Source organism: Phyllobates terribilis, unplaced genomic scaffold, assembly GCF_046119375.1.
Source record: "Phyllobates terribilis strain yellow unplaced genomic scaffold, ASM4611937v1 Scaffold_5__5_contigs__length_657084704, whole genome shotgun sequence".
NCBI classification, from domain to species: domain Eukaryota; kingdom Metazoa; phylum Chordata; class Amphibia; order Anura; family Dendrobatidae; genus Phyllobates; species Phyllobates terribilis.
Genome location: NW_027362765.1, coordinates 291,702,905 through 291,728,719, shown reverse-complemented (window position 1 = coordinate 291,728,719; position 25,815 = coordinate 291,702,905). Strand labels below are relative to the sequence as shown.

Below are 25,815 nucleotides of genomic sequence, written 5' to 3'. Positions count from 1 at the left end.
GTGTTATGAGTGTCTGCAGCAGCTGAGGTGTATTATGAGGTTCTGCAGCAGCTGAGATGTGTATTATGAGGTTCTGCTGCAGCTGAGGTGTGTATAAAGAGGTTCTGCATCAGCTGAGGTGTGTATCATGAGGTTCTGCAGCAGCTGAGGTGTGTATTATGAAGTTCTGCAGTAGTTGAGGTGTGTATTATAAGTTTCTGCAGCAGCTTAGGTGTGTATTATGAGGTTCTGCAGCAGCTGATGTGTATTATAATGTTCTGCAGCAGCTGAGGTGTGTACTATGATGTTCTGCAGCAGATCAGGTGTGTATTATGAGGTTTTGCAGCAGCTGAGGTGTGTATTATGAGGTTCTGCAGCGGCTGAGGTATATTATGAGGTTCTGCAGCAGCTGAGGTGTATTATGATGTTCTGCAGGAGCTGAGGTGTGTATTTTGAGGTTCTGCAGCAGATAAGGTGTATTATGAGGTTCTGCAGTAGCTGAGGTATGTTACGATGTTCTGCAGGAGCTGAGGTGTGTATTATGAGGTTCTGCAGCGGCTGAGGTATATTATGAGGTTCTGCAGCAACTGAGGTGTATTATGAGGTTTTCCAGTAGCTAAGGTGTATTATGAAGTTTTGCAGCAGCTGAGGTGTGTATTATGAGGCTGTGCAGCGGCTGAGGTGTATTATGATGTTCTGAAGTAGCTGAGGTATGTATTTTGAGGTTCTGCAACAGCTGAGGTGTTTATTATGATGTTCTGCAGTAGCTCATTGTGTATTATGATGTTCTACAGCAGCTGTGGTGTATTATGATGTTATGCAGCAGCTGAGGTGTATTATGAGGTTTTCCAGTAGCTGAGGTGTATTATGAAGCTTTGCAGCAGCTGAGGTGTGTATTATGAGGCTGTGCAGCGGCTGAGGTGTATTATGATGTTCTGAAGTAGCTGAGGTGTGTATTTTGAGGTTCTGCAACAGCTGAGGTGTTTATTATGATGTTCTGCAGTAGCTCATTGTGTATTATGATGTTTTACAGCAGCTGTGGTGTATTATGATGTTCTGCAGCAGCTGAGGTGAATTATAATTTTCTGCAGCAGCCAAGGTGTGCATTATTAGGTCCTGCAGCAGCTGAGATGTGTATTATGAGGTTCTGCAGCAGCTGAGGTGTGTAATATAATGTTCTTCAGCAACTGATGTGTGTATTATGAGGTTCTGCAGCAGCTGAGGTGTGTATTATAAGGTTCTGCAGTAGCTTAGGTGTGTATTATGAGGTTCTGCAGCAGCTGAGGTGTATTAGGAGGTTCTGCTGTAGCTGATGTGTATTATAATGTTCTGCAGCAGCTGAGGTGTCTATTATGAGGTTTTGCCACAGCTGAGCTGTGTATTTTGAAGTTCTGCAGCATCTGAGATATGTTATGATGTTCTACAGTAGCTGAGGTGTGTTATGAGTTTCTGTAGCAGCTGAGGTGTGTATTATGATGTTCTGCAGCAGCTGAGGTGTATTATGAGGTTCTGCAGCAGCTGAGGTGTATTATGAGGTTCTGCAGCAGCTGAGGTGTGTATTATGAGGTTCTGCAGCAGCAGAGGTGTGTATAATGAGGTTCTGCAGCAGCTGAGGTGTGTATCATGAGGTTCTGCAGCAGCTGAGGTGTGTATTATGAAGTTCTGCAGAAGCTGAGGTGTGTTATGATGTTCTGCAGCAGCTGAGGTGTATATGATGAGGTTCTGCAGCAGCTGATGTGTGTATTATGAGGTTTTGCAGCGGCTGAGGTATATTAAGAGTTTCTGCAGTAGCTGAGGTGTGTATTATGATGTCCTGCAGCAGCTGAGGTGTATTATGAGATTCTGCAGCATCTGAGGTGTATTATGAGGTTTTGCAGTAGCTGAGGTATGTTATGAGGTTCTGCAGCAGCTGAGGTATGTATTATGATGTCCTGCAGCAGATGAGATGTATTATAAGATTATGTAGCAGCTGATGTGTATTATGAGGTTCTGCAGCAGCTGAGGCGTGTATTATGATGTTCATCAATCACTGAGGTGTGTATTATGAAGTTCTACAGTAGCTGAGGTGTGTATTATAATGTTCTGCAGCAGCTTGTGTGTATTATGAGGTTTTGCAGTAGGTGAGGTGTGTATTATGAGGTTTTGCAGCAGCTGAGATGTGTATTATGATGTTCTGCAGCGGCAGAGGTATATTATGAGGTTTTGCAGCAGCTGAGGTGTATTATGATGATCTGCAGTAGCTGAGGTGTGTATTTTGAGGTTCTGCAGCAGCTGAGGTGTGTATTATGAGGTTTTGCAGCAGCTGAGATGTGTATTTTGAGGTTCTACAGCGGCTGAGGTATATTATGAGGATCTGCAGTAGCTGAGGTGTGTATTTTGAGGTTCTGCAGCAGCCAAGGTATGTTATGAGGTTCTGCAGTAGCTGAAGTGTATTATGAGTTTCTGCAGTAGTTGAGGTGTGTATTATGATATTCTGCAGCAGCTGAGGTGTATTATGAAGTTCTGCAGTAGCTGAGGTGTGTATTTTGAGGTTCTGCAGCAGCCGAGGTGTATTATAAGTTTCTGCAGTAGCTGAGGTGTGTATTATGATGATCTGCAGTAGCTGAGGTGTGTATTTTGAGGTTCTGCAGCAGCCAAGGTAGCAGCCAAGGTATATTATGAGGTTCTGCAGTAGCTGAGGTGTATTATGAGTTTCTGCAGTAGCTGAGGTGTGTATTATGAGGTTCTGCAGCAGCTGAGCTGTGTATTATGAGGTTTTGCAGCAGCTGAGATGTGTATTATGAGGTTCTGCAGCGGCTGAGGTATATTATGAGGATCTGCAGTAGCTGAGGTGTGTATTTTGAGGTTCTGCAGCAGCTAAGGTATATTATGAGGTTCTGCAGTAGCTGAAGTGTATTATGAGTTTCTGCAGTAGTTGAGGTGTGTATTATGATATTCTGCAGCAGCTGAGGTGTATTATGAGATTCTTCAGCAACTGAGGTGTATTATGAAGCTCTTCAGTAGCTGAGGTGTGTATTTTGAGGTTCTGCAGCAGCCGAGGTGTATTATAAGTTTCTGCAGTAGCTGAGGTGTGTATTATGATGATCTTCAGTAGCTGAGGTGTGTATTATGATGTTCTGCAGCAGCTGAGGTATATATGATGAAGTTCTGCAGCAGCCGAGGTGTGTATTATGATGTTCTGCAGCAGCTGAGGTGTGCATTTTGAGGTTTTGCAGCAGCTGTGGTGTATTATGAGGCTCTGCAGTAGCTGAGGTGTGAAACATGGAAGTCTAGTCCTGCATAATAGGTGCAGAGAGGGTTAATCAGTCAGATTTAAAAGGGCATGTTTGATAGGTGAATGACCAGAGTGCGGGCAGGAGGTCATTCACCATATCTCCACCCCAGGGTGTGGTCTGGGAGCTTTAAATAGCCAGCCTTTTGACTCAGGTGTGGTTCAGTATCTGGAGGCCAGCTCCAGAGCGAGGAGCTCGTGTTTGTTTATGCTAAATCTGAACCGTGTGGTTTTTGCTAACCCTGAGGGGCCCGACCCTGGCCGGTGCAAGGACTTTGCTGGACATTTTCTTATTTTGTTTAGCCGTTATGCCAGATGGGCTGTGTTTATTTTCATGAACTCTACATTGGTTTATGCCACTTAATAAACCAACTGAAAATTTAAAGATACAGTGTCCCGTGTCTACCTCTATGTGCAGCCGAGTGAGCAGACCACAATAAACACACACGTCTATAGACTTTTCACTTCCCAGGATTCCTATGTCAGGGGTGATGTGGGGACATGTGACGGTTCTATCACCAATGTTGATGTGACAGGAGGTAGATTATTGCACTACAGATGAGGAAACAGGGTCATTGCTCTGTCACTTCCAATGCGGAGTGTGCTGGGGCAGATACTAACAGCCAATGAGTGTGTAGGGTTGGACAACCTCTTTAAGCCCGGAAAGTCAACCAAAAATAAAAAAGATCCTAAAGATATTAGGAAGGAGTTTAGCAGAGGGGTAATAAAGAGTGGAACCTTATCGGAGCAAACAATGCACATATGTATTCCTACACATCATTAACTATACTACAAATGTTGGGAATCTTACAAATAATATTAACTAAAGGCTCGATCGCCATGGCAAAAAGTGTGGAAGACCGGGGACACCTATGTCCCCTAACCCAAAACACCCGGAGAAGATCAGATTCAAATCCTTAAGAAACACGATTTCTGTTTGACAGAAATTGGTTGGAATAAGGAAGAGGCACTTTAGGATGTTGTCCATGAGGAATATTAAGGCTGTGTGCCCACGATGCGTTTTTTAAGCGTTTCCGCAGCGGCAAAAACGCTGCAGAAACCCATTAAAAACGCATGGTAGAAGGCCTGCCATGTCCCCCAATGATAACCCGCATGTGCCGTGCACATGCTGCGGAAATTTCCACTGCGGATTATCATTGCGGAAAAAAATACAGCATTACCAATTATTTTGCGGAAGCGCTGCGTTTTCGTCGCCATTGACTTGCATTAGAACGCATGGATTACGCATCACTGTATATGTAGATGCGCATTCCATGCGTTCCAATGTGCGGATGGTATCCAGGTCTAGAGAAGAGGAAACTCTCCTCCGGACCCGGGTACCATAGAACCTGTAAAAAAAAGAATAAAATAAAAAATAAATATTTGCCTTCTGGTGGACCCCGATGTCCTTGTCTCTGCTTGCCGGCAGATCGCGATGGACTGAAGGACCTGCGCTGACGTCATAGTCATGTGACGGGTCACGCGACACTGACAACAGCAGGTCCTTCAGTGTACCGCGATCTGCCGGCAGCCAGGACTGAGCGAAGCAAGACTGCGGGGGCCATCGGAAGGCAAGTATAGATTTATTTTTTACCATTCTTTCGGTCACACTATATAAATCCATGCCTTTTGCATGTACAATCCGCATGCATTTTTTCTGCCAGGGGAGATGCAGAAACACTCAGGGAAAATCCGGAGCATTTCTGCATCGTGGGCACATAGCCTTAAGGTGAAGATGTATGGATTCTCTGATATGAAGATGTATGGATTCTCACACCCCCAGGAATAAGCATAGTGAAATGCGCGTCGGGGTGGAGGGACATCTCATCTACCTTGCAGCAGTTGGAAAACTAGTTTGTAGGTAATGTCTTTTATATTTTCAAATACCATCTTATGACGCATCTTGTCTTCACATCTTATGCACATTTAACCAGCTATCGAGTGTCCAGTATTCCGTTAATAGGCACTCTAGCTAATTAATCAATTATTATTTTGTGATTATGAATACACTGATAAGCAAAAAGGTAACAATGTTTTGAACTTTTGATTTTTAGGCTCCGTATCTCACCTTCCACTACTTCTGCGAACATGAGACTACCATCATTTCATAGACAATCATCTTGGCTATCTCATACATAAATTTGACTTGCAAATATTTGGCATATGATTAGTTATGCAGATTCTTGTCATGTTACTGCATTGTTACTGTTTTGCTCCTGGTAGTGGAAAAAAACTTTTTCTTCCTGTATACTACACATTACAACCTGTTCTCTCATTCCCTAATAGCTCAGTCTGTTATTTGGTTGATTCCCAAGCGAAAGGTCACTGGCTTGAATCAAGGAGCAGCCATGAAGAAGATTTCCTAAGAAAAGAGAAACAACATCATCAAGCTCATCAATAGCAGTCTCTCGACCAAGAAAATTGCCTAACTGCATCATGTGAGTGCCATGACAATTGGAAGAATACGAAATGAAGTCCATCCATCCATTCAAAAGCCAAGAGATGCTAGGCAAAATATTGGAGTCAACAAGTCGGCTCATCACAAGGTCTATCAGTTCTAGTGTGACAAACACGGGAGTGGAGGAGGCTCGTATGCTTCATAATAGTGAGATCACAAACGTCCATGCAAGCACCGTGCGAAGCATGTTACAGAAGTCTGGAATGGTGGCCCGAAAAAAGGTGAAGTAGCCTCGACTTCAATGTCGTCGTAAGAAGTGTCAGCTCGAGTTTGCAAAAAAGTACGAAAAGTGGACAGTAGAAGATTGGAAACGGTTGATTTGGAGCAATGAGACAAAAGTCAATAGACTGGGCTCTGATGGGTTCAAATGGGAAAACAAGGGAAAAAGGGTCTAACGGATCGAGAAATTGAAGGAACTGTCAAGTTTGGTGAAGGAAACCTAATGTTTCACAGCCAAAGGCATTGTATACTTGACCAGGATACTGTAAATGGAGGTCTCAATGCTAAGCTATATGTAAGTATCCTACAAGATGAGTTACTTCGTACACTAGAGTACTATGGGTATGAAAAGGATGACATAGTTTTCTAGCAAGACAACAACTAGAAACATACGTCGAGATTGGCGAAGAAATGGTTCAATGACAATAAAGGACAATAAAGGAGAGGTGCTGGATTTGCCCCCACAGTCCCCAGACCTCAACAATGCAGTGACATGACAAGAATATGCATAACTAATCATATGCTAAATAGTTCCAAGTAAAATTTATGTATGAGATAGCCAAGATGATTGTCTATAAAATGATGATAGTTTCACGTTCTAAGCAGTAGTGGATATGAGATATGGAGCCTGAAAGTCAAAAGTTTAAAACATTGTTACCCTTTTGCTTGTCAGTATATCTATTCTTCATGGACATTCGCCATGGTCCATTTTTTTAAGGCACTCATGTGTTCATATTTATATTTTTAAATTTATCTGTGTATTTTATATTTAAGTCTAATAAATATAATTTTTAAATTGTGGATTTTGCTTTTCACTCATTTTCTGGGATTTATTTTTATTCCTAGTCTTGTGGCTAGATACAAATTTGGTTCTGCTGCATAGAATTATTTTAACTGCACAATGAATGCCATAAAGTGGCAAAATAGTACTTTTTTACCATTTCACACTACTTTTCTACTACTTGTATAGTTAAATAAATTGTGTAATTCAAAACTACAACTTATTCCATAAAAAAATGGCCATTATATGGCTGTCTGTCGATAGAAAAAAAATACTATGGCTCTTGGAAGCGGGGAGGAGACACAAATGTGCACCAAGGCAAAATTGACTAGTCATGAATTGGAGGGAGGACTAAAATTAGACATTTTGGAAAACTGTCTGACTGACAACCATATGACCGTGCAACTAAAAAAATTTGGTAAGTTGTTAATGATCTCAGTAGAGATGTGGATCTGTGGAACAAGTAATAGAAGAAGTAATTTTCTTTGAATCACACGAATGCATACATGGATGTTGGCAACTGTTTTTTTATTCATTTTTGCTCAATAAAAATCCTGCTTCTGTTGAGGAGGGAGATTTTAGAATGAAGCCTGTTGTGGATACACGAGGGTCAGTGGGTGCTCTCGTCCACTGGCCTGGCCATGTTTAGAAATACTGCATGGACTAAGGCTCATCTCACTGAACGCTCATACTCCGTTTCCGTGGGCATAATACTATTCAAACACAGGGTGAGGGTAACACAATGGCATGATACTTTATTGGATCACCAACAGTCAATAACATATATATATATATATATATATATATATATATATATATATATATATATATATAGTACAGTCCCAGCAAGTACATAAGATGGTGCAAATGACAGCGTCTCACCCATCCGCTGGCTCACTGAGAATTAGAACATCTGCGACTTCGGGACTTCCAGGGCCAACAACCCCAACTAGTGACACCCCGCTTTTGGTGAGCACCCACAGAGAGGAAGTAGTAGCAAGCTTAGGAAGCTGACAGAGCCCATTGAGGCATGTGGCCGGGCGACTGGGTGGTTGTCCCAACCTGGATTATCCAAGTGTCTCCATGGGTTCAGTGATGGGCAGTTGATCAAATCTGTATTCCTCCGGTTAGAACCATGGTGCCTTGGCTGCTGTCCTCTAGAGACTCTCTGTAGAAGGAGAGAGGTCCCTTTTTATACCCACAGCTGTCCTTCAGGCCATTATCCACATATTTGGGGGGAGGTGGGAGAAGGATATCTCTTATTGTTGGAGTGTTCAATTAACCTGCATATTTTGTCCTTCAATGTTTGCAGAACATCAAGCTGCATGGACTGATACAATAGGTAGTCAGCAGGCATTCACCAAATTAACAAACATTGATTGTTCAATTAACCTGCACCTTTGTCCCTCAAAAATAGCAGAACAATAAGCTGCAAGGACTGCTACAATATGTAGTCAGCAACCATTCAACAAATCAACAAATATCAAGTCAACGAAGAGTTAACGTTTAGGCTCTTGTGAACAATAGCTCATGTCCCTGGGCCTACTGAATAATATGTTTGGCATAATTAAGAATAAATGGAGTGTCGTCACACCTGTGTTCAAATTTTCTTTAATGTATTGTGCCATGGCCTCTCTTTCTTGAAGAGAAAAAAAAGATAGACTTGACCCAGTGAGCGACTGGTACAAGGTAAAAGATCCAAAGCACAGTCTAAAGCCTGAATAGTCTTAGCATAACGCTTGCTGAATATGTCACTGAAATCCACATAAACTTGGAGTTAAAAAGTAGGCGGACACTGACAGTGAAGGGCCTCTGTGCAAGACTTGTATCTGATTACCCATTCCCAGGGGGGGATATACCATTGGTGTAATGTGTGCAGCTGCACAGGGGCCTAAGAAGTAAGAGGGCCCACATCTACCTCCAAAGCAGGTGAAATTTGTATTCTGATGAATTATTGGACTGCATATGGCCCATATATTCTTCTTGCACAGGGGCCTCTTCCGTCTGTGTCCGCCAGTGCCCTTTCCAGAAGACACCCACCTGCATATATACATTTATATTGTCATTAAGCACACATGTATAAATTATGTACCTGCTAATACATTATATGGCCATTTACACATTACACATGCATATACATAGTAGCATATATCAAATATGCACATAACACATGCATATACTCAATGAAGTTTTTGTTAAGCACTTCTTCAGATGACCAAGTTTTTTCTCATTATTTCATAGGTGTAAAAGTCATATTTATTTTTTATTTTTATGTAACATCACTATACAGTGCTGTGCAAATTAATTGGGACAAAGCATTTTTTAAGTAAAATCGTAAGTTGGTTACCAGTCAGTGATTCAAACAGTTTTAACTGCTTTGAACAGGTGTGAGTGTACAGCCGTGAGTAACAAAATGTGGTTTGACTAGTTTTAGTCAGAAAATAACAGGTAGCTGCCCCCTCAGCTTCAGTTGAGAGCTTGTTTCTGTGAGGAGTGGTTTAGTGTACTTTTTCTCCATGCCACAATTCCAAGTGTGTGAAGAAATTCCTGGAAGAAAATAAAGTAAAAGTGCTGGACTGGCCTGGCAATTCACCAGACTTAAATCCTATAGAAAATTTGTGGAGCATTGTGAAGAAACGTCTTGGCAAAATGGACTGTATAACCAAAGAACGCATGATAAACAGTGCCATACAAGTGTGGTTCCATGATGAAGAAATGAAGAATTTATGCAAAAACTTGGTAGAATCAATGCCAAAACGCATTGAAAATCTCATATCTGCTAAAGGAGGACATATTGCTTATTAACCCCTTAACAACATTAAACGTACTAATACGCGTCTGTGCCCTGGGACTTAAGAGCCAGACCCGTATTAGTACGTCATGGCGATCGCGACCGCACACAGGCTGTGTGGGCGTGATCGCCGCCGGGTGTCAGCTGATTGTCACAGCTGACACCCGATACTATGTGCAGGGAGCGGTCCTGCACCGCTCCCAGCACATTAACCCCCGCGATGCTGCGATCGAAGTCGATCAAAGTCGATCGCAGCATTGCGGGGGCAAGGGGGGGTGATCGCAGATACTCACCTCCTCTTCTGGCTTCCAGCTCTGTCTGCAAAGGCTTCCCGGGTGTTGCCATGACGACCCGATGTCGTCATGACAACATCTGGGTCACCAGACAGCAGGAAGATTGTTTGGACATGCGCAGTGCATCTCCAAACAATCTTCTCCCTGTCCGGCGCTGACAGCCTGCATGGCACAGGGATGGTGCTGCATTCCTGTGCCATGCAGGCGATCAGAGAAAAAAAAGTGAAAGTCCCAGAGTGGGACAAAGTAATAAACTATATAAGCTTCCAGAAAGTGAAAAAAAAATAAAATAAAAAATTGCAAAAATATAAAAAAAAAAATAATCCACCAAAAATAAAAATATAATGTACCCATCAATAAATATTATTATAAAAAAAAAAAAAAAAAAAACAATAAAAGTACACATATTTGGTATCGCCGCGTCCGGAACAACCTGACCTATAAAACTGTCCCACTAGTTAACCCCTTCAGTGAACACGGTAAAAAAAAAAAAAAAAAAAAAAAAACGAAGCAAAAAACAATGCTTTATCACCATTCCGCCAAACAAAAAATAGAATAACACGCGATCAAAAAGACAAATATAAATAAAAATGGTACCGCTGAAAACGTCATCTCGTCCCGCAAAAAACAAGCCACCATACAGCACCATCATCCAAAAAATAAAAAAGTTATAGCTCTCAGAATAAAGCAATGCTAAAAAATATTTTTTTCTATAAAATTGCTTTTATTATGTAAAAGTGCAAAACATAGAAAAACGATATAAATGTGGTACCGCTGTAAACGTACTGACCCGAAGAATAAAGCTACCTTATCAATTTTACCACACGCGGAACAGAATAAAAAAAAACAAAAAAAACAATTCCTGAATTGTTGGTTTTTGTTTATTCTGCCTCCCAAAAATCGAAATAGAAAGCGATCAAAAAATGTCACGTGCCTGAAAATGGCACCAATAACAACGTCAAGTCATCCCGCAAAAAACGAGCCATCACATGACTGTCTGCCAAAATCTGGAAAAATTATAGCTCTTAAAATATGGCGATGCAAAAACTAGATTTTACAAAAAATGCGTCTTTTAGTGTGTGACAGCTGTCAGTCATAAAAACCCCATATGATTCTGGTATTGCTGTAATCACACCAACCCGAAGAATAAAGTCGTCTAATCACTTATACCGCACAAGGAACGGCGTCAAAAATAAACTCTTGGGTTAGGATTGGGCTAGGGTTAGGGCTGGGTTTGGGGCTAGGGTTGTGCTAGGGTTAGGGTTGTGCTAGGGCTAGGGTTGTGCTAGGGTTAGGGTTGTGCTAGGGTTAGGGTTGTGCTAGGGTTAGGGCTGGGGTTGGGGTTAGGGTTGTGATGGGGTTGGGATTTTTTTCAAAAGTAAGAAAAAAAAGATGACGATATGGCGACTAGTGTTGAGTGCAAGTGCTCGCTACTTGAGTTTGCATCGGGTGCTCTGGTATGCATTGAGTATCGTGGGTATTTGAGTGACATGCTCGAGTCTCTGCCCCATATGCTTCGCGGCCAAAAAAACTTTACGGGGATTGCCTGCCATGCACGAGCGATCACCGCATGTTTTTTTTGGGGTGTCTAATTACCGTGAAACATGCGGAGCAGGGACTCGAGCATGTCACTCGAGCACACGCTGCACATGGTGCATACCTGAGTACCCGATGCAAACTCAAGTAGCGAGCACTTGCGCTCAAGACTAATGACAACTTATTCAATATGATGACCTAATGTAAACAAATTCTGTGTCGTACCTCTGGGTTCAAAATGTTCACTATACACCTTAATAAAATCCTTGGGGGGTATAGTTTCCAAAATGGGGTCACTTGTGGGGGAGCTCCACTGTTTAGGCACATCACGGGCTCTCCAAACGCGACATGGTGTCCGCTAACAAATTGAATGGAAAATCGTCTCAAATTGTTAGCGGACGCCATCTTGCATTTGGAGAGCCCCTGCGTGCCCAAACATTGGAGCTCCCCCACAAGTGACCCCATTTTGGAAACTAAACCCCCCAAGGCACCTATCTAGATGCATAGTGAGCACTTGGAACCCCCAGGTGCTTCACAAATTGATTCATAAAAATGAAAAAGTGTTTTATTTTTCACTTTTTCAGTTTTATGAATCAATTTGTGAAGCACCTGGGGTTCCAAGTGCTCACTATGCATCTAGATAGGTGCCTTGGGGGGTCTAGTTTCCAAAATGGGGTCACTTGTGGGGGAGCTCCAATGTTTGGGCACACAGGGGCTTTCCAAACGCAACATGGTGTCCGCTAACAATGTGAGCCGACAATTTGTTAGCGGATATCATGTTGCATTTGGAGAGTCCCTGTGTGCCCAAACATTGGAGCTCCCCCACAAGTGACCCCATTTTGGAAACTAGACCCCCCCAAGGCACCTATCTAGATGCATAGTGAGCACTTGGAACCCCCAGGTGCTTCACAAATTGATTCATAAAAATTAAAGTGTTTTTTTTTTCACTTTTTCATTTTTACGAATCAATTTGTGAAGCACCTGGGGGTTCCAAGTGCTCACTATGCATCTAGATAGGTGCCTTGGGGGGTCTAGTTTCCAAAATGGGGTCACTTGTGGGGGAGCTCCAATGTTTGGGCACACAGGGGCTCTCCAAAAGCAAAATGGTGTCCGCTAACAATTTGAGCCGATTTTCCATTCAATTTGTTAGCGGATACCATGTTGCATTTGGAGAGTCCCTGTGTGCCCAAACATTGGAGCTGCCCCACAAGTGACCCCATTTTGGAAACTAGACCCCCCAAGGCACCTATCTAGATGCATAGTGAGCACTTGGAACCCCCAGGTGCTTCACAAATTGATTCATAAAAATGAAAAAGTAGTTTTTTTTTCACTTTTTCATTTTTACGAATCAATTTGTGAAGCACCTGGGGTTCCAAGTGCTCACTATGCATCTAGATAGGTGCCTTGGGGGGTCTAGTTTCGAAAATGGGGTCACTTGTGGGGGAGCTCCAATGTTTGGGCACACAGGGGCTCTCCAAACGCAACATGGTGTCCGCTAACAATTTGAGCCGATTTTCCATTCAATTTGTTAGCGGATACCATGTTGCATTTGGAGAGTCCCTGTGTGCCCAAACATTGGAGCTCCCCCACAAGTGACCCCATTTTGGAAACTAGACCCCCCAAGGCACCTATCTAGATGCATAGTGAGCACTTGGAACCCCTAGGTGCTTCACAAATTGATTCGTAAAAATGAAAAAGTGAAAAAAAAAACACTTTTTCATTTTTACGAATCAATTTGTGAAGCACCTTGTGGTTCCAAGTGCTCACTATGCACCTAGATAGGTGCCTTGGGGGGTCTAGTTTCCAAAATGGGGTCACTTGTGGGGGAGCTCCAATGTTTGGGCACACAGGGGCTCTCCAAACACAACATGGCGTCCGCTAATTATTCAAGCAAATTTTACAATCAAAAAGTCAACTGGCACTCCATCCCTTCCGAGCCCTGCCGTGCGCCCAAACAGTGTTTTTTCCCCAAATATTGGGTATCTGCGTGCCCCGGGGAAATTGCACAACAAATTTTGGGGTCCATTTTTTATTGTTACCCCTGTGAAAATAAAAAAAATTGGGTCTAAAGTAACATTTTTGTGAAAAAAGTTAAATGTTAATTTTTTTCTTCCACATTCCAAAAATTCCTGTGAAGCACTTGAAGGGTTAATAAAGTTCTTGAATGTGGTTTTGAGCACCTTGAGGGGTGCAGTTTTTAGAATGGTGTCACTTTTGGGTAGTTTCTGTCATAAATACCCCTCAAAGTGACTTCAAATGTGATGTGGTCCCTAAAAAAATGGTTTTGTAAATTTTGTTGGAAAAATGAGAAATCGCTTGTCAACTTTTAACCCTTATAGCTCCCTAACAAAAAAAAATTTTGGTTCCAAAATTGTGCTGATGTAAAGTAGACATGTGGGAAATGTTATTTATTAACTCTTTTGTGTGACATATCTCTCTGATTTAAGGGCATAAAAATTTAAATTTTGAAAATTGCAAAATGTTGAAAATTTTCGTCAAATTTCCATTTTTTCACAAATAAACGCAAGTGATATCGAAGAAATTTTACCACTATCATGAAGTACAATATGTCACGAAAAAACAATCTCAGAATCAGGGGGATCCGTTGAAGCGTTCCAGAGTAATTACCTCATAAAGTGACAGTGGTCAGAATTGTAAAAATTGGCCTGGTCATTAACGTGCAAACCACCCTCGGGGCTTAAGGGGTTAAAATTAGTATGTAACAGTGCATTATAACATTTTTTTATTAAATATTCACAAATATTTTTTTTGGCTTTGTCCCAGTTAATTTGCACAGCACTGTATGAGCTCTTGTTTAATTGCGAGACAATCTGTAATTGTAAGCGTCATTTTGCCAAACATGTTCACACGCATTACATTTGTGTTAACTTTTTTAAAGGTTTAATGGAGAAAATTAAAATAATCATACCATTTTTTACACTATTTACCAATCACAATAACTAAAATGTTCACTGCATTGTACAAATTACTACGGTTTCATGGATACCAATAATACGTCCATATTATTTATAGAATTTTTATAGTGAAAAAAATATATCTTTTTTAATTTTACCTTTAATATACAGATATATAAAGATGTATCTCTATGTACCAGTACAATATGCCTGCAAAGAAGAACCCTACCACTTAGTTCATTAGGAAGAGAAAATTCTCCTGTATTCAGCAGTGCAGCCTGCTAAGCTACAGGTTTTGAGTTTGAATCTCCCCAAAAAATGTATTTCAAGAAAAGCAAATAATAAAAATAAATATGAAGGCTTTGACTGAGCGCAAACAGATATAACCTACGGTAAAACAAAAATGAGTACATACCCTGATTGAGTATTTATTTACTGCTCATTTTGTTTTATAGTAGATTATGTTTGTTAATGGCCACAGTGTGAATGTGCACTTGCATCAACATGTGTTCCAGCTCATTTCTTTGGTGAGCGCAGAGAGATGACAATGACAGCTGCCTATGGCCTCACCCATACCCAGTCTGCCTTATGGCCATCAGTGACTTTTTAAGACACAAAAAAACAGTCTAGTTTCGTCAGTATTTCAGATTTTATCGTCAGTGTTTTCATCGGTATTTTTTTTGTAGGAAATAAAAATTTTGCAAAGCTTCTCCAACCGATTGCAGTGTCAAAAACGGACAAGTCACTGTGATATTTTTGCGGACACATGTTACGCAAAAAAAAAAAAACCCGGGCATGTGATCACCTCCATAGACCAAATAGAAAAATGTGCAATCTGTACAAATTATGTATGTGAAAAACAGACGTCTGAATGAGGCATAATATCAGGTGAGGCGCATTGTTTGTCACCTACAGGTTACATTCACATGAAGGTATTTTCGGTCTGACTGCTGATCATATAAAAGACAGACCTCACACAGACCAATGCAGAATGGGTACATTCACATGAATGATTTTATACACAGACTAAAAAGAAATTGCAGCATGCGCTAGTCTGATCCATTTTTTGGATGAGAGTTGCCATGCCTATATTTTTCAATGGGAGAGCAAAAACAAACCGATACCGTATGGACAACATCCGTATGGTATCCACTTTTAATAGATAAAATGTAATTATTAACACAGGAAACTATATTTGGCCTTGTGTAATTATTTAATTATTGATGTATAAAAACGGATGTTATACAGTTGTTAAAAAAAGGACATGTGGATGGCAATATGGATGAAAATTGTTTTTTTTTCTGGATGAAAATCAAACAATTTTTTATCTGCTCATGTGAATTTAGCCGTATGGGCAGTGATATTTAAGCACCATTATGGAGATGGTATCTTCTATGGGACTTGTAGGCTGCAGGATTGAATTGGTTCTGTTTTGGGAACATTCTTGATCGGAACTGTTTTATCACTATTACATTACTAAGAATGACTATGTAGGCAGCAATTATTTGGCATTGCAGTGTGGGCACATTTCTCGTTGACATAAAGTGGGCACTGAATGCGAACTTGATGTTTATGATACCAGATTTTCTGACAAGTAGCAGTATTTCATTCACACTTCCAAGTATATTCTGGTCTTCTAAATGTTTTACTGAGGCAGTGTTATACAATGAGAGAATACATGGTTAATAAAACAAAAAGCATTGCAAAGAGTTAATTAAGGAGTAACCTACATTTTGATTTTCTTTTTCCATAAATCACTAGAACACATGAAATTAAGAAACTTTGGAATATATCTTATGAGAGAAATCTGCTTCTTTCTCCTCCCGGACTGATCATCCATTTTCAAAATTCTTAATTCACAGGTAAAATCTGCTTTCAGTGAATGAAGATCTTTCCATTACTGAGATAGGAGATGATAGTTGGTGCTCATAAAGTTCTATGTAATTTGTCTAACACTAGCTCCTCCTCCCCATAGAATTTTAAAAGGAAGATGTGATATTCTGTCTTCACTAAATACACATTTTACAAATGAATTGATATTGCAAGATCAGTCCAGGAGGTTTCTCTGACAAGATTTATTGCAAAATTGATTGTTTCATGCGTACTATTGATTTATGAAATAAAAATTAAAATGACAGTTACTCTTTTAACATATGCTCTGATACTGTAATAAATATGGTGAGCTGTTGTGGCATCGATTTCCATTAAAAGGTAATATTCTCTACAATCCAGCACAAAACTGTTTATTTTAGGCATGTTTTAAAGGAACATTCCAGGATAAACTGTGTTTTGCCTAGTGAAGGACCTAAAGGGGCAATGTTTTGTGAATGTGTGTCATGCTCCACCCCTGCAGGGTCTCTCCAGGCATAACATCGAGAGGGAGTATCACACAGATATAAGGGACACTAAAGATGTATCATGCATCGCTCCTTTAGTCCCTGCACTTGTCATTCCTCCGTGAATTCGATTTTCCTGGAGTGTTCCTTTAAGCGCTTGCATTTGAGTAATCACACTGCCAGCTGCTTCGCTAGTCTGTGAACGCAGGAGACAGATTCTATATGATCTGCAGACTGTCAATTAAACTTTCACATATATCTTTAAGTATGGCGCTGATGCTGTCATACACTATATATAAACCGCTTACTTTACCAGTGTGAGATACTCCTACAATACTCCTTCCACCACCTGTTATTCCTTTTCTATTTTTCAGTTGACTGATTAATTAATTTCCACCACAGCTTTAAAAGACTTTCCAGATACTAATCATCGTATTGTTTCTCTCTCTTTAGGATGGCTTATTTCGTGACCTGTCAAACCTCACCCAATTGTTTTTGTATGGAAACCAGTTGCAGTCCCTCCCAGCCAGTACTTTTTTTGGTCTCTCAAGCCTGGATCGTCTGTTGCTCCATAGTAATCGTCTAGTGACTATCTCCCCTGCGGCTTTTAGTGGTTTGAACAGCCTCACCATTCTTTTCCTCTTCAATAACAGCCTGCCGTCCATCTCAGGAGATTGTTTGCGCTCCCTACCCTCTTTGCAGTTTTTACGTTTGAATGGAAACCCATGGCATTGTGACTGTAGCTGCCGATCACTGTGGGGTTGGTTTCGATCCTCCCCAGGAATCTCTAGCTCTCCAGTAACCTGCTCATCCCCACCAGCTTTTCGAGGAAGAGACCTGCGCTCTCTCGAGGAGCGGGATCTGCGGTTCTGTAGCTCTCATAATCCTATCCCAACAGGAAATCTGTCAGGATTATCCTTCCCACCTAAACCATCCTCTTTCTATAGAGGTCAACCTGGCCCAAGTGAGACGGAGATCAATCAATGGGAAGTTAGGATAGAGGGAGAGGGAGAAGATATTGGTGACAAAAGGTTGAATGCAGGAGGAGACAGAAGTGCTCTAAGCCTTTTGCTTCTGTTGGCTTTGCTCATTGGGAATGTGGAAATAGACCTATGACCTGTGTAAAGAGAATCCTCTCAATGATTATTACTTCATCCTCTGTAAACACTTTCTGACAAATAAATTATATATATTTATCCAAGTGTATGTGATTGTTTATTTTACTGCAACTTATCTGACAAAAGTCATCTTTGTGGTAATCGTTCTCATCAACTCCTCTAGCTCTGAAGATTGGTATACTGACGAGCAAAAGGGTAACAATGTTTTGATCTTTTGACTTTCAGTCTCCATATCACCATCCACTACTGCTTTGAATGTGAGACTACCATCATGTTATAGACAATCATCTTAGCTATCTCATACATAAATTTGATTTGCAACTATTTAGCAAATGATTATACAGATTCTTGTCATGACACTGAATTGTTACTGTTTGCTCCTAAAAATCTAAATTTAAATTTTTATTAATTTGTTATTATTTTGTAAATTCACTGTTGGCTTTCAACACTGCCTAATCCTTCTGGGCATGCTCTCGTTCAGATGCAAGCATGTCTTGACCAAAATCTGATCCCAGGCCTTTTCTACATGTTCCCAATGTTGGTGCATACTGGTTGACTCACTTGAGAATGTATATAGCTTTTTCCTCAACTCTACCCACAAGTGTTTGGGTTGAGGTCTGGGAACTGTGGGAGCCAATCCAGCACCTCTACTTCATTGTCATTGACATTGAACAATTTCTTTGCTCATCTTGATGTATTGAGTTGTTGTCCTGCTGAAATACTATGTCGTCCTTTTCAGTACTTGAGTGTATGAAGTAACTCATCTTGTAGGATACTCACATATAGCACAGCATATCAATCCTGGTCAAGTATTCAACAACTTTGGTTGTGAAACAATCCAATATCATCAGGCTTCCTCCACCAAACTTCACAGTTACTTCAATTTCTCAATCTGTTAGCCCCTTTATCCCTTGTTTCTTAGACTCATTTGCACCCATCAGAGCCTAGTCTATTGACTTTCATCTCATGGCTCCAAATCACTTCTATTGTCCACTTTTCATACTTTTTTTTTTTTTGCTCCTTATGATGATATTGAAGTTTAGGCCTTTTCTCCGGCCACCATTTTTATTTTACTTACTTATATAGCACCATTAATTCCATAGCACTTTATAGACATTATCATCACTGTTTCCATTTGGGCTCACAATCTAGATTGTCTTTGGAGTGTAGGAAGAAATCCACACAAACACAGGGAGAACATACAAACTCCTTGCAGATGTTGTCTTTGGTGGGATTTGAACCCAGGAGCCCAGCGCTGCAAGGCTGCAGTTCTAACCACTGAGCCACCATGCTGCCCACTATTACCAAGCATACGAGCCACCTCCACTGCCATTGTGATGAACCAACTTGTTGACTCCAATATTTTGCCTGGACATCCACCTCTTGGCTTTTGAATGGATGGATGGACTTAATTTCATATTCTTCCAACTGTCATGTCACTCACATGATGCAGTTTGGCAAGTTTCTTGCCTGAGAGACCCCCTATCGATTTGCTGGATGATGCGGTTTCTCTTTTCTTGGGAAATCTTCTTCATACCTGCTCCTTCATTCAAACAGTGACCTTTCGCTTGGGAATCAACGTAATAACACACTGAGGTATTAGGGATTGTGAGAACAGGTATTTTGTAGTGTGCAGGAAGAAAAAGATTGTTCCACCACCAGGAGCAAAACAGTAACAATGCAGTGACGTGACAAGAATGTGCATAACTAATCATATGCTAAATAGTTGCAAGTCAAATTTATGCATGAGATAGCCAAGATGATTGTCTATAAAATGATGGTAATTTCACATTCGAAGCAATAGTGGATGGTGAGATATGGAGGCTGAAAGTCAAAAGTTCAAAACATTGTTACCCTTTTGCTTGTCAATGTATTACCGATGTGAGCACATCTCCATGTTTTGCTTCAAGGTCAATGAGTGTTTGGTTAAGTTCTCAGGGGTCTGACATTTTCCATAACAATAAAAAACACACAAGATGGAGAGGTTTTTGTTTAGGCTAATATTTTACATACATTTTTGGTAGGTTGAGTGGGAAAATGATGAGTATAGCTGTTATGGATCTGAAACAAAATATTATGAAGATATTGATGAACTACAGATGCTGGCACTCATTTAGCCAGTATGTGGGAAGGATCAAGAGATTGACATGACAGGAGAAAAAAGTCCCATTGTAAAGTGGTGTTAAAAAAAAACCTGAATGAGAAGTTTTAGATTACTCTCGGAGTATCATTTGTATGTGTTGCAACTCGTGTGTGAAATTTTTCATGCTACATACATTACCTTAACCTATATTCCTTTTTTTATGGCCTCCACATCTTCTGGACAATTTATCTATCTTTTTCACCAATCTAGGCTGTAATATCCCATACATTTTCCATTTTTACCTGCTGCTACAAAGGTGTTTCTTCATAGTCACTGCAATCAGTGGTGTGACATCTGAGAGATATGCAGCTGCAGGATCTGATACTAAGGAGTGAAGGTTTCAATACTTAAAGGGAATCTGTAAACCAGCTATTTGCTACCCCATTTTAGAGCAGCATAATATAGGGGCAGAGACCCTAATTGCAATCACGTATCACTTACTTTACTGGGCGCTGCAGTTTTGATAAAATCACAGTTTTCTCTGCTGCAGATCTAGCAGTTCTCAGAATGCTGAGCTCTGTATAACCCCACCCACACCACCAACAGGCATTTTTCTGCCAATCAGTGAAGGCAGTGAAAGTTATACAGAGCTCATAACTAAGGCATGGGCTGCACGATGGCTCTGTGGTTACTACTGCAGCCTTGCAGCACTAGGGTCCTGGGTTCAAATCCCACCAAGGACAACATCTGTGAGGAGTTTGTATGGTCTCCTGGTTTCACTCTCTAAAGTGCTGTATAAGCAAGTAATTTTTTTTTATAAATATGGAGGACTACATGGTAGCAGGTTTACTAGCTCTCCAGTAATTATCTCCAAGCAAGGAGCCCAGCAAGTGACACATCACTGGTATCAGGGTCTCTGTCTTTACCTTATGCTGCTCTCTCATTAAGTTCTTTTCCACCCTAACATCATATCTGTAACCTTTCCAGACCTACATTCTGGGCAGTACCATGATGATGGTGCTTTGTTCTGTGGAGTTTTGTGTGTACAAATGTAGAACAATGTTGCAGCGGGACAGCAAACCACATTTATTATATTATTAATGAACGGGGTATACTATTACGGCTTGTCCGCAAGTAAGAAGATGAATTATAAAGTGGACAAGGATGTGAAAAACTTATTTCGATTTGCTGTGGTCAACTCCTTTAAGTGTCTATATTTTATATCAATTGCTGTTTTACTACTACTTGTACTATTGTAAGCATTGAATAAACAGAATTTCAGCATTCACATCTTCATTGGGAACTATTAAGGGTATGTGCACATGACATCTCTTAGACGACAGCGTGCCCACATTGTTTTTGACACAGAACACACTTCTGGAAAACAGAGGCGGTGTTTTTCCTGTAGTGTCTTCTTTTAGCCATTTGCATAGTTTTTGTGGCAATTTTGCTTTGGGATTACAGGAGATAGCCAAGCACTTCGCTCGGCTGGTCTTCAGAACCCCCATAAGAATGAATGGATCAGCAGTGTGCATGATTGCCTTCTGCTACATTCACAAGGGGCTCTTGAGAGCTCCAGTACTCGAGATCGATGGGGGTCTCAGTGGTCGAACCCCAAGCGATTGGGAGTTTATAACCTATCCCATGTACATGGATAATTTTCTGTCTTGAGAATAACCCTTAATATCACCAGTCTGCTACAGTCATATTGCTACCTTAGTGGGATCTTGGCAATGTGAACTGAGGTCTAAGATGGCAGACATACAAGAAACAGAGGCATGTTCACACTAGCAAAAAAGAAGCAAGACAAAAATATATCTCATACCCTACCATAATTATATATAAATGTAAAGCAAAATTGCATAATAAATATAGGGTACTTAGTGAACTATTTTTGATCAAAAAAAGTTACAAGCCGTCCCACCAGCGGCAAGGTGACCCTAAATTGGGACGGTACCTATACTGCCTATATTAAAAACCTTACTGTATATCAAAGTTGAAGTAATGCATATAAAAGGGTAGACAAATAGGACCGGGTCCCAACTCCAGACCACCTAGGCCCGTGGTAAGCTACATATATACCAATCAGCTCAACAAAGGGCATGCCACACCCTTAAATTGCACAGAATGCAAACAAGTCAAAAAAACAGACAATGTGAACTGAGGTCTAAGATGGCAGACATACAAGAAACAGAGGCATGTTCACACTAGCAAAAAAGAAGCAAGACAAAAATATATCTCATACCCTACCATAATTATATATAAATGTAAAGCAAAATTGCATAATAAATATAGGGTACTTAGTGAACTATTTTTGATCAAAAAAAGTATACAAGCCGTCCCACCAGCAGCAAGGTGACCCTAAATTGGGACGGTACCTATACTGCCTATATTAAAAACCTTACTGTATATCAAAGTTGAAGTAATGCATATAAAAGGGTAGACAAATAGGACCGGGTCCCAACTCCAGACCACCTAGGCCCGTGGTAAGCTACATATATACCAATCAGCTCAACAAAGGGCATGCCACACCCTTAAATTGCACAGAATGCAAACAAGTCAAAAAACCAGACAATGTGAACTGAGGTATATATTTTAATATAGGCAGTATAGGTACCGTCCCAATTTAGGGTCACCTTGCCGCTGGTGGGACGGCTTGTATACTTTTTTTGATCAAAAATAGTTCACTAAGTACCCTATATTTATTATGCAATTTTGCTTTACATTTATATATAATTATGGTAGGGTATGAGATATATTTTTGTCTTGCTTCTTTTTTGCTAGTGTGAACATGCCTCTGTTTCTTGTATGTCTGCCATCTTAGACCTCAGTTCACATTGTCTGGTTTTTTGACTTGTTTGCATTCTGTGCAATTTAAGGGTGTGGCATGCCCTTTGTTGAGCTGATTGGTATATATGTAGCTTACCACGGGCCTAGGTGGTCTGGAGTTGGGACCCGGTCCTATTTGTCTACCCTTTTATATGCATTACTTCAACTTTGATATACAGTAAGGTTTTTAATATAGGCAGTATAGGTACCGTCCCAATTTAGGGTCACCTTGCCGCTGGTGGGACGGCTTGTATACTTTTTTTGATCAAAAATAGTTCACTAAGTACCCTATATTTATTATGCAATTTTGCTTTACATTTATATATAATTATGGTAGGGTATGAGATATATTTTTGTCTTGCTTCTTTTTTTCTTAGTGGGATCTTGTAGAAATCCTTTTGTTCGTGAGGAAACCTCTGTGGTTGCATCACATTAGCCTCGTAATTTTACTGAGTGCTAGTAACTACGTACACAAGCTTACTGCAGTATATCGTCATGTCCCAGAGGTGGCCTATTTCTGAGTTAGGGGTTTTACTGTAAAAAAGGTTCAATATATTTTTCAATGAGAAGTGGAAAAAAATGATGCCAAATGCACTCTGCAGCAACATTTCTCCTGTTAAACTCCATTGTGAATATGCCTGATAGAGTAGCTGAAATCCACGGGTTCAAGTTTTGTCTAATGCGTATAGGCACTTGGTGGAATTTTGGGGTGATAATAAATATATATTGATATATATGCTGATAAGATGCAGATTTCAAGAGTCATATATTTTGCATATGATCATTACACATCATGCAGTGCCTCATGTGTTCTCGGCTTATGTTATCCATCTAGTATAATCTTAAGGCTGAGGAAGAATTCGATAGCAAAATCTTTAGACCCCAGACGACGACAATACGACTTTGTGTCAAACATGCCCTGATTTTTATTCTGTGCAGATAGCCATGTCTTGGCACGTTCACCACCTCTAGCATACACAGGCTAGACAGGGGCACTATGGTTCCCATCTGAGGTTATAAACACAGTTTGTGACAGAAATTGAGTAAGAATTAGAGAAGGATGTAAAAATTTGGCACAGGAAGGGGTGCAGAATCTGCCTCAGAAAAGTCGTTTTCTCTGCTAACAAGCAACAGATGGTGTGAAGGATGAGATGGAGCGGGGGAAGAGGAACAAGCAGGAAAACAAGGCCAGATTTAAAGGGTTTTGTAGAATTATGGGGAGTAGGGAGAGCCAAACAAGAACAAGGAAGATAATGAAAGAAGACCCTGTGAAGAGTTAAAATAAATGTCGAAAACAGAACAGTAATCCAAGACAAAGGCAATATTAAAAAATGAAGAAATAAAACGTAAATGAGAGGGGAACAGCTAACATTCTGTGTTCAGACAGCAAATGTGAGTCATTAGAAGTGATAATATGGTATAATTAGAGGAGCGCATCGTATACATCTCCTGCATTAACTTCGCAATCTGGTCACATTTGAAATCGAGGACTGCTTGCACCATGTACTTAAAGAAGCAGCAAGACTGCGTTCAGCGTCTATTACTTAATACAAATACATTGAACTTTCTTTAGGCTGTGTGCCCACTATGCGGCAATTCAGCTACAGAAACGCTTAAAAAACGTTTGGTAGAAGGTCTGCCATGTTCCCCAATGATAATCCGCATGTGCTGTGTACATGCTGCGGAAATTTCCAATGCAGATTATCATTGCGGAAAAAAACGCAGCATTACCAATTATTTTGCGGAATCGCTGCATTTTCACCGCCATTGACTTGCATTGAAACGCATGGAATCCATATCACTGCATATGTAGATGCGGAATCCATGCGTTCCAATGTGCGGATGGTACCTGGGTTTGGAGAAGAGGAGACTGTCCTCCGGACCTGGGTACCATAGTACCTGTAAAAAAAAAAAAAAAGAATAAAATAAAAAATAAATATATTTACCTTCTGATGGCCCCCAGTGTGCTTGTCTCGGATTTGCCTGCAGCTCACGGTGGACTCAAGGACCTGCGGTGACGTCATTTAGTCATGTGACGGGTCACGCGACCGCTAACGTTGGCAGGTCCTTTAGTGTACCACGAGCTGCCGGCAAGCCGAGACGCATCGAATAAAGACATCGGGGGCCATCAGAAGGTAAGTATGATATTTATTTTTTACCATTCTTTTAAGGTCACAGTATATAAATCCATGCCGGTTGCATGGATTTATATAGTGTGACCAAGTTGTCAAGCACTTTCCAAGTGATGCTAAAATCGCTTGGAAAGCGATTGACACCCGCATGCGGAAATGCAAGTGAAGAACGCTTCACATCCGCATGTCCCTGGCAGGAAAACGCATGTACAATCCACATGTACAATCCGCATGTACAATCCACATGTACAATCCGCATGTACAATCCGCATGTACAATTCGCATGCGTTTTTTCTGCCAGTGGAGATGCAGAAGCGCTCAGGAAAAATCCCGAGCATTTCTGCATCGTGGGCACATAGCCTGAAAACAGTAAGCACTGACCTATCAGACAAGAATGATCTGTGTGATTTGTGTTATAAGGTATGTATAATAGCCTAGGATGCTCCTTCAAACTTAATGGCAGACTTTCCTACATTTCTGCTCAATAAAGCAGAGCCACTTGAGATTTCAAAAGCATAATGTTTAATTCAATATTCTTCCGGTGGGCCCCAATACTGTGAGCTCAACTCTGCCATAAGCACTGCAGGTGCAGATTGTATCGGGGGCAATCTAAACCTACCACCCGGGGTTCAACGCTCCAGAGGAACCCATAGCCAATGCTAGTCACTATGTACACAAGCTTATTGCAGTAGAGCTTCATGTCCCAGAAGTTGGCCTATTTCAGATCTAGGGGTTTCATGGTAATAAAGATTAAATCTTTTTTTCATTGGTAAGTGAAAAAAAAAATACAGCAATTTGCAGCTACATTATATTCTATTTTACCACTTTCACTGGGCAGGTAGGGTTTCTGTAGCTCTGCTGCCTGCAACAGGAAATAGCGGATGAGCTGCGCTCGCTCTATGACGTAGGTGGTGAAATGAGGTCATCGTGCCGCCGTGTAGTCAAGCAGAAACCCAGCTAGAAGAGGACTGTAACGTTGTGGAAAGCTTGGTCACTGTGGATCATCTGAAGAGGTAACTGGTTCCTTTTTTTTTTTCTTTTTACACAATGGAGGAGAGAACACAGGACAGGTAC

General features: G+C 40.8%; 1 protein-coding gene across 1 annotated transcript in view; it reads left to right on the top strand.

Moving 5' to 3' along the window:
* The window catches only part of RTN4RL2 (reticulon 4 receptor like 2), a 62,262-nt gene extending 44,490 nt beyond the window's left edge, over positions 1 to 17,772 (top strand). The window contains exon 3 of the mRNA XM_073681235.1: positions 17,033 to 17,772. Within this exon, the coding sequence (XP_073537336.1) occupies positions 17,033 to 17,695 (663 nt within the window). The 3' untranslated portion in view covers positions 17,696 to 17,772. The remainder of the gene's footprint in view (positions 1 to 17,032) is intronic.
* Positions 17,773 to 25,815: the final 8,043 nt, after the last annotated feature.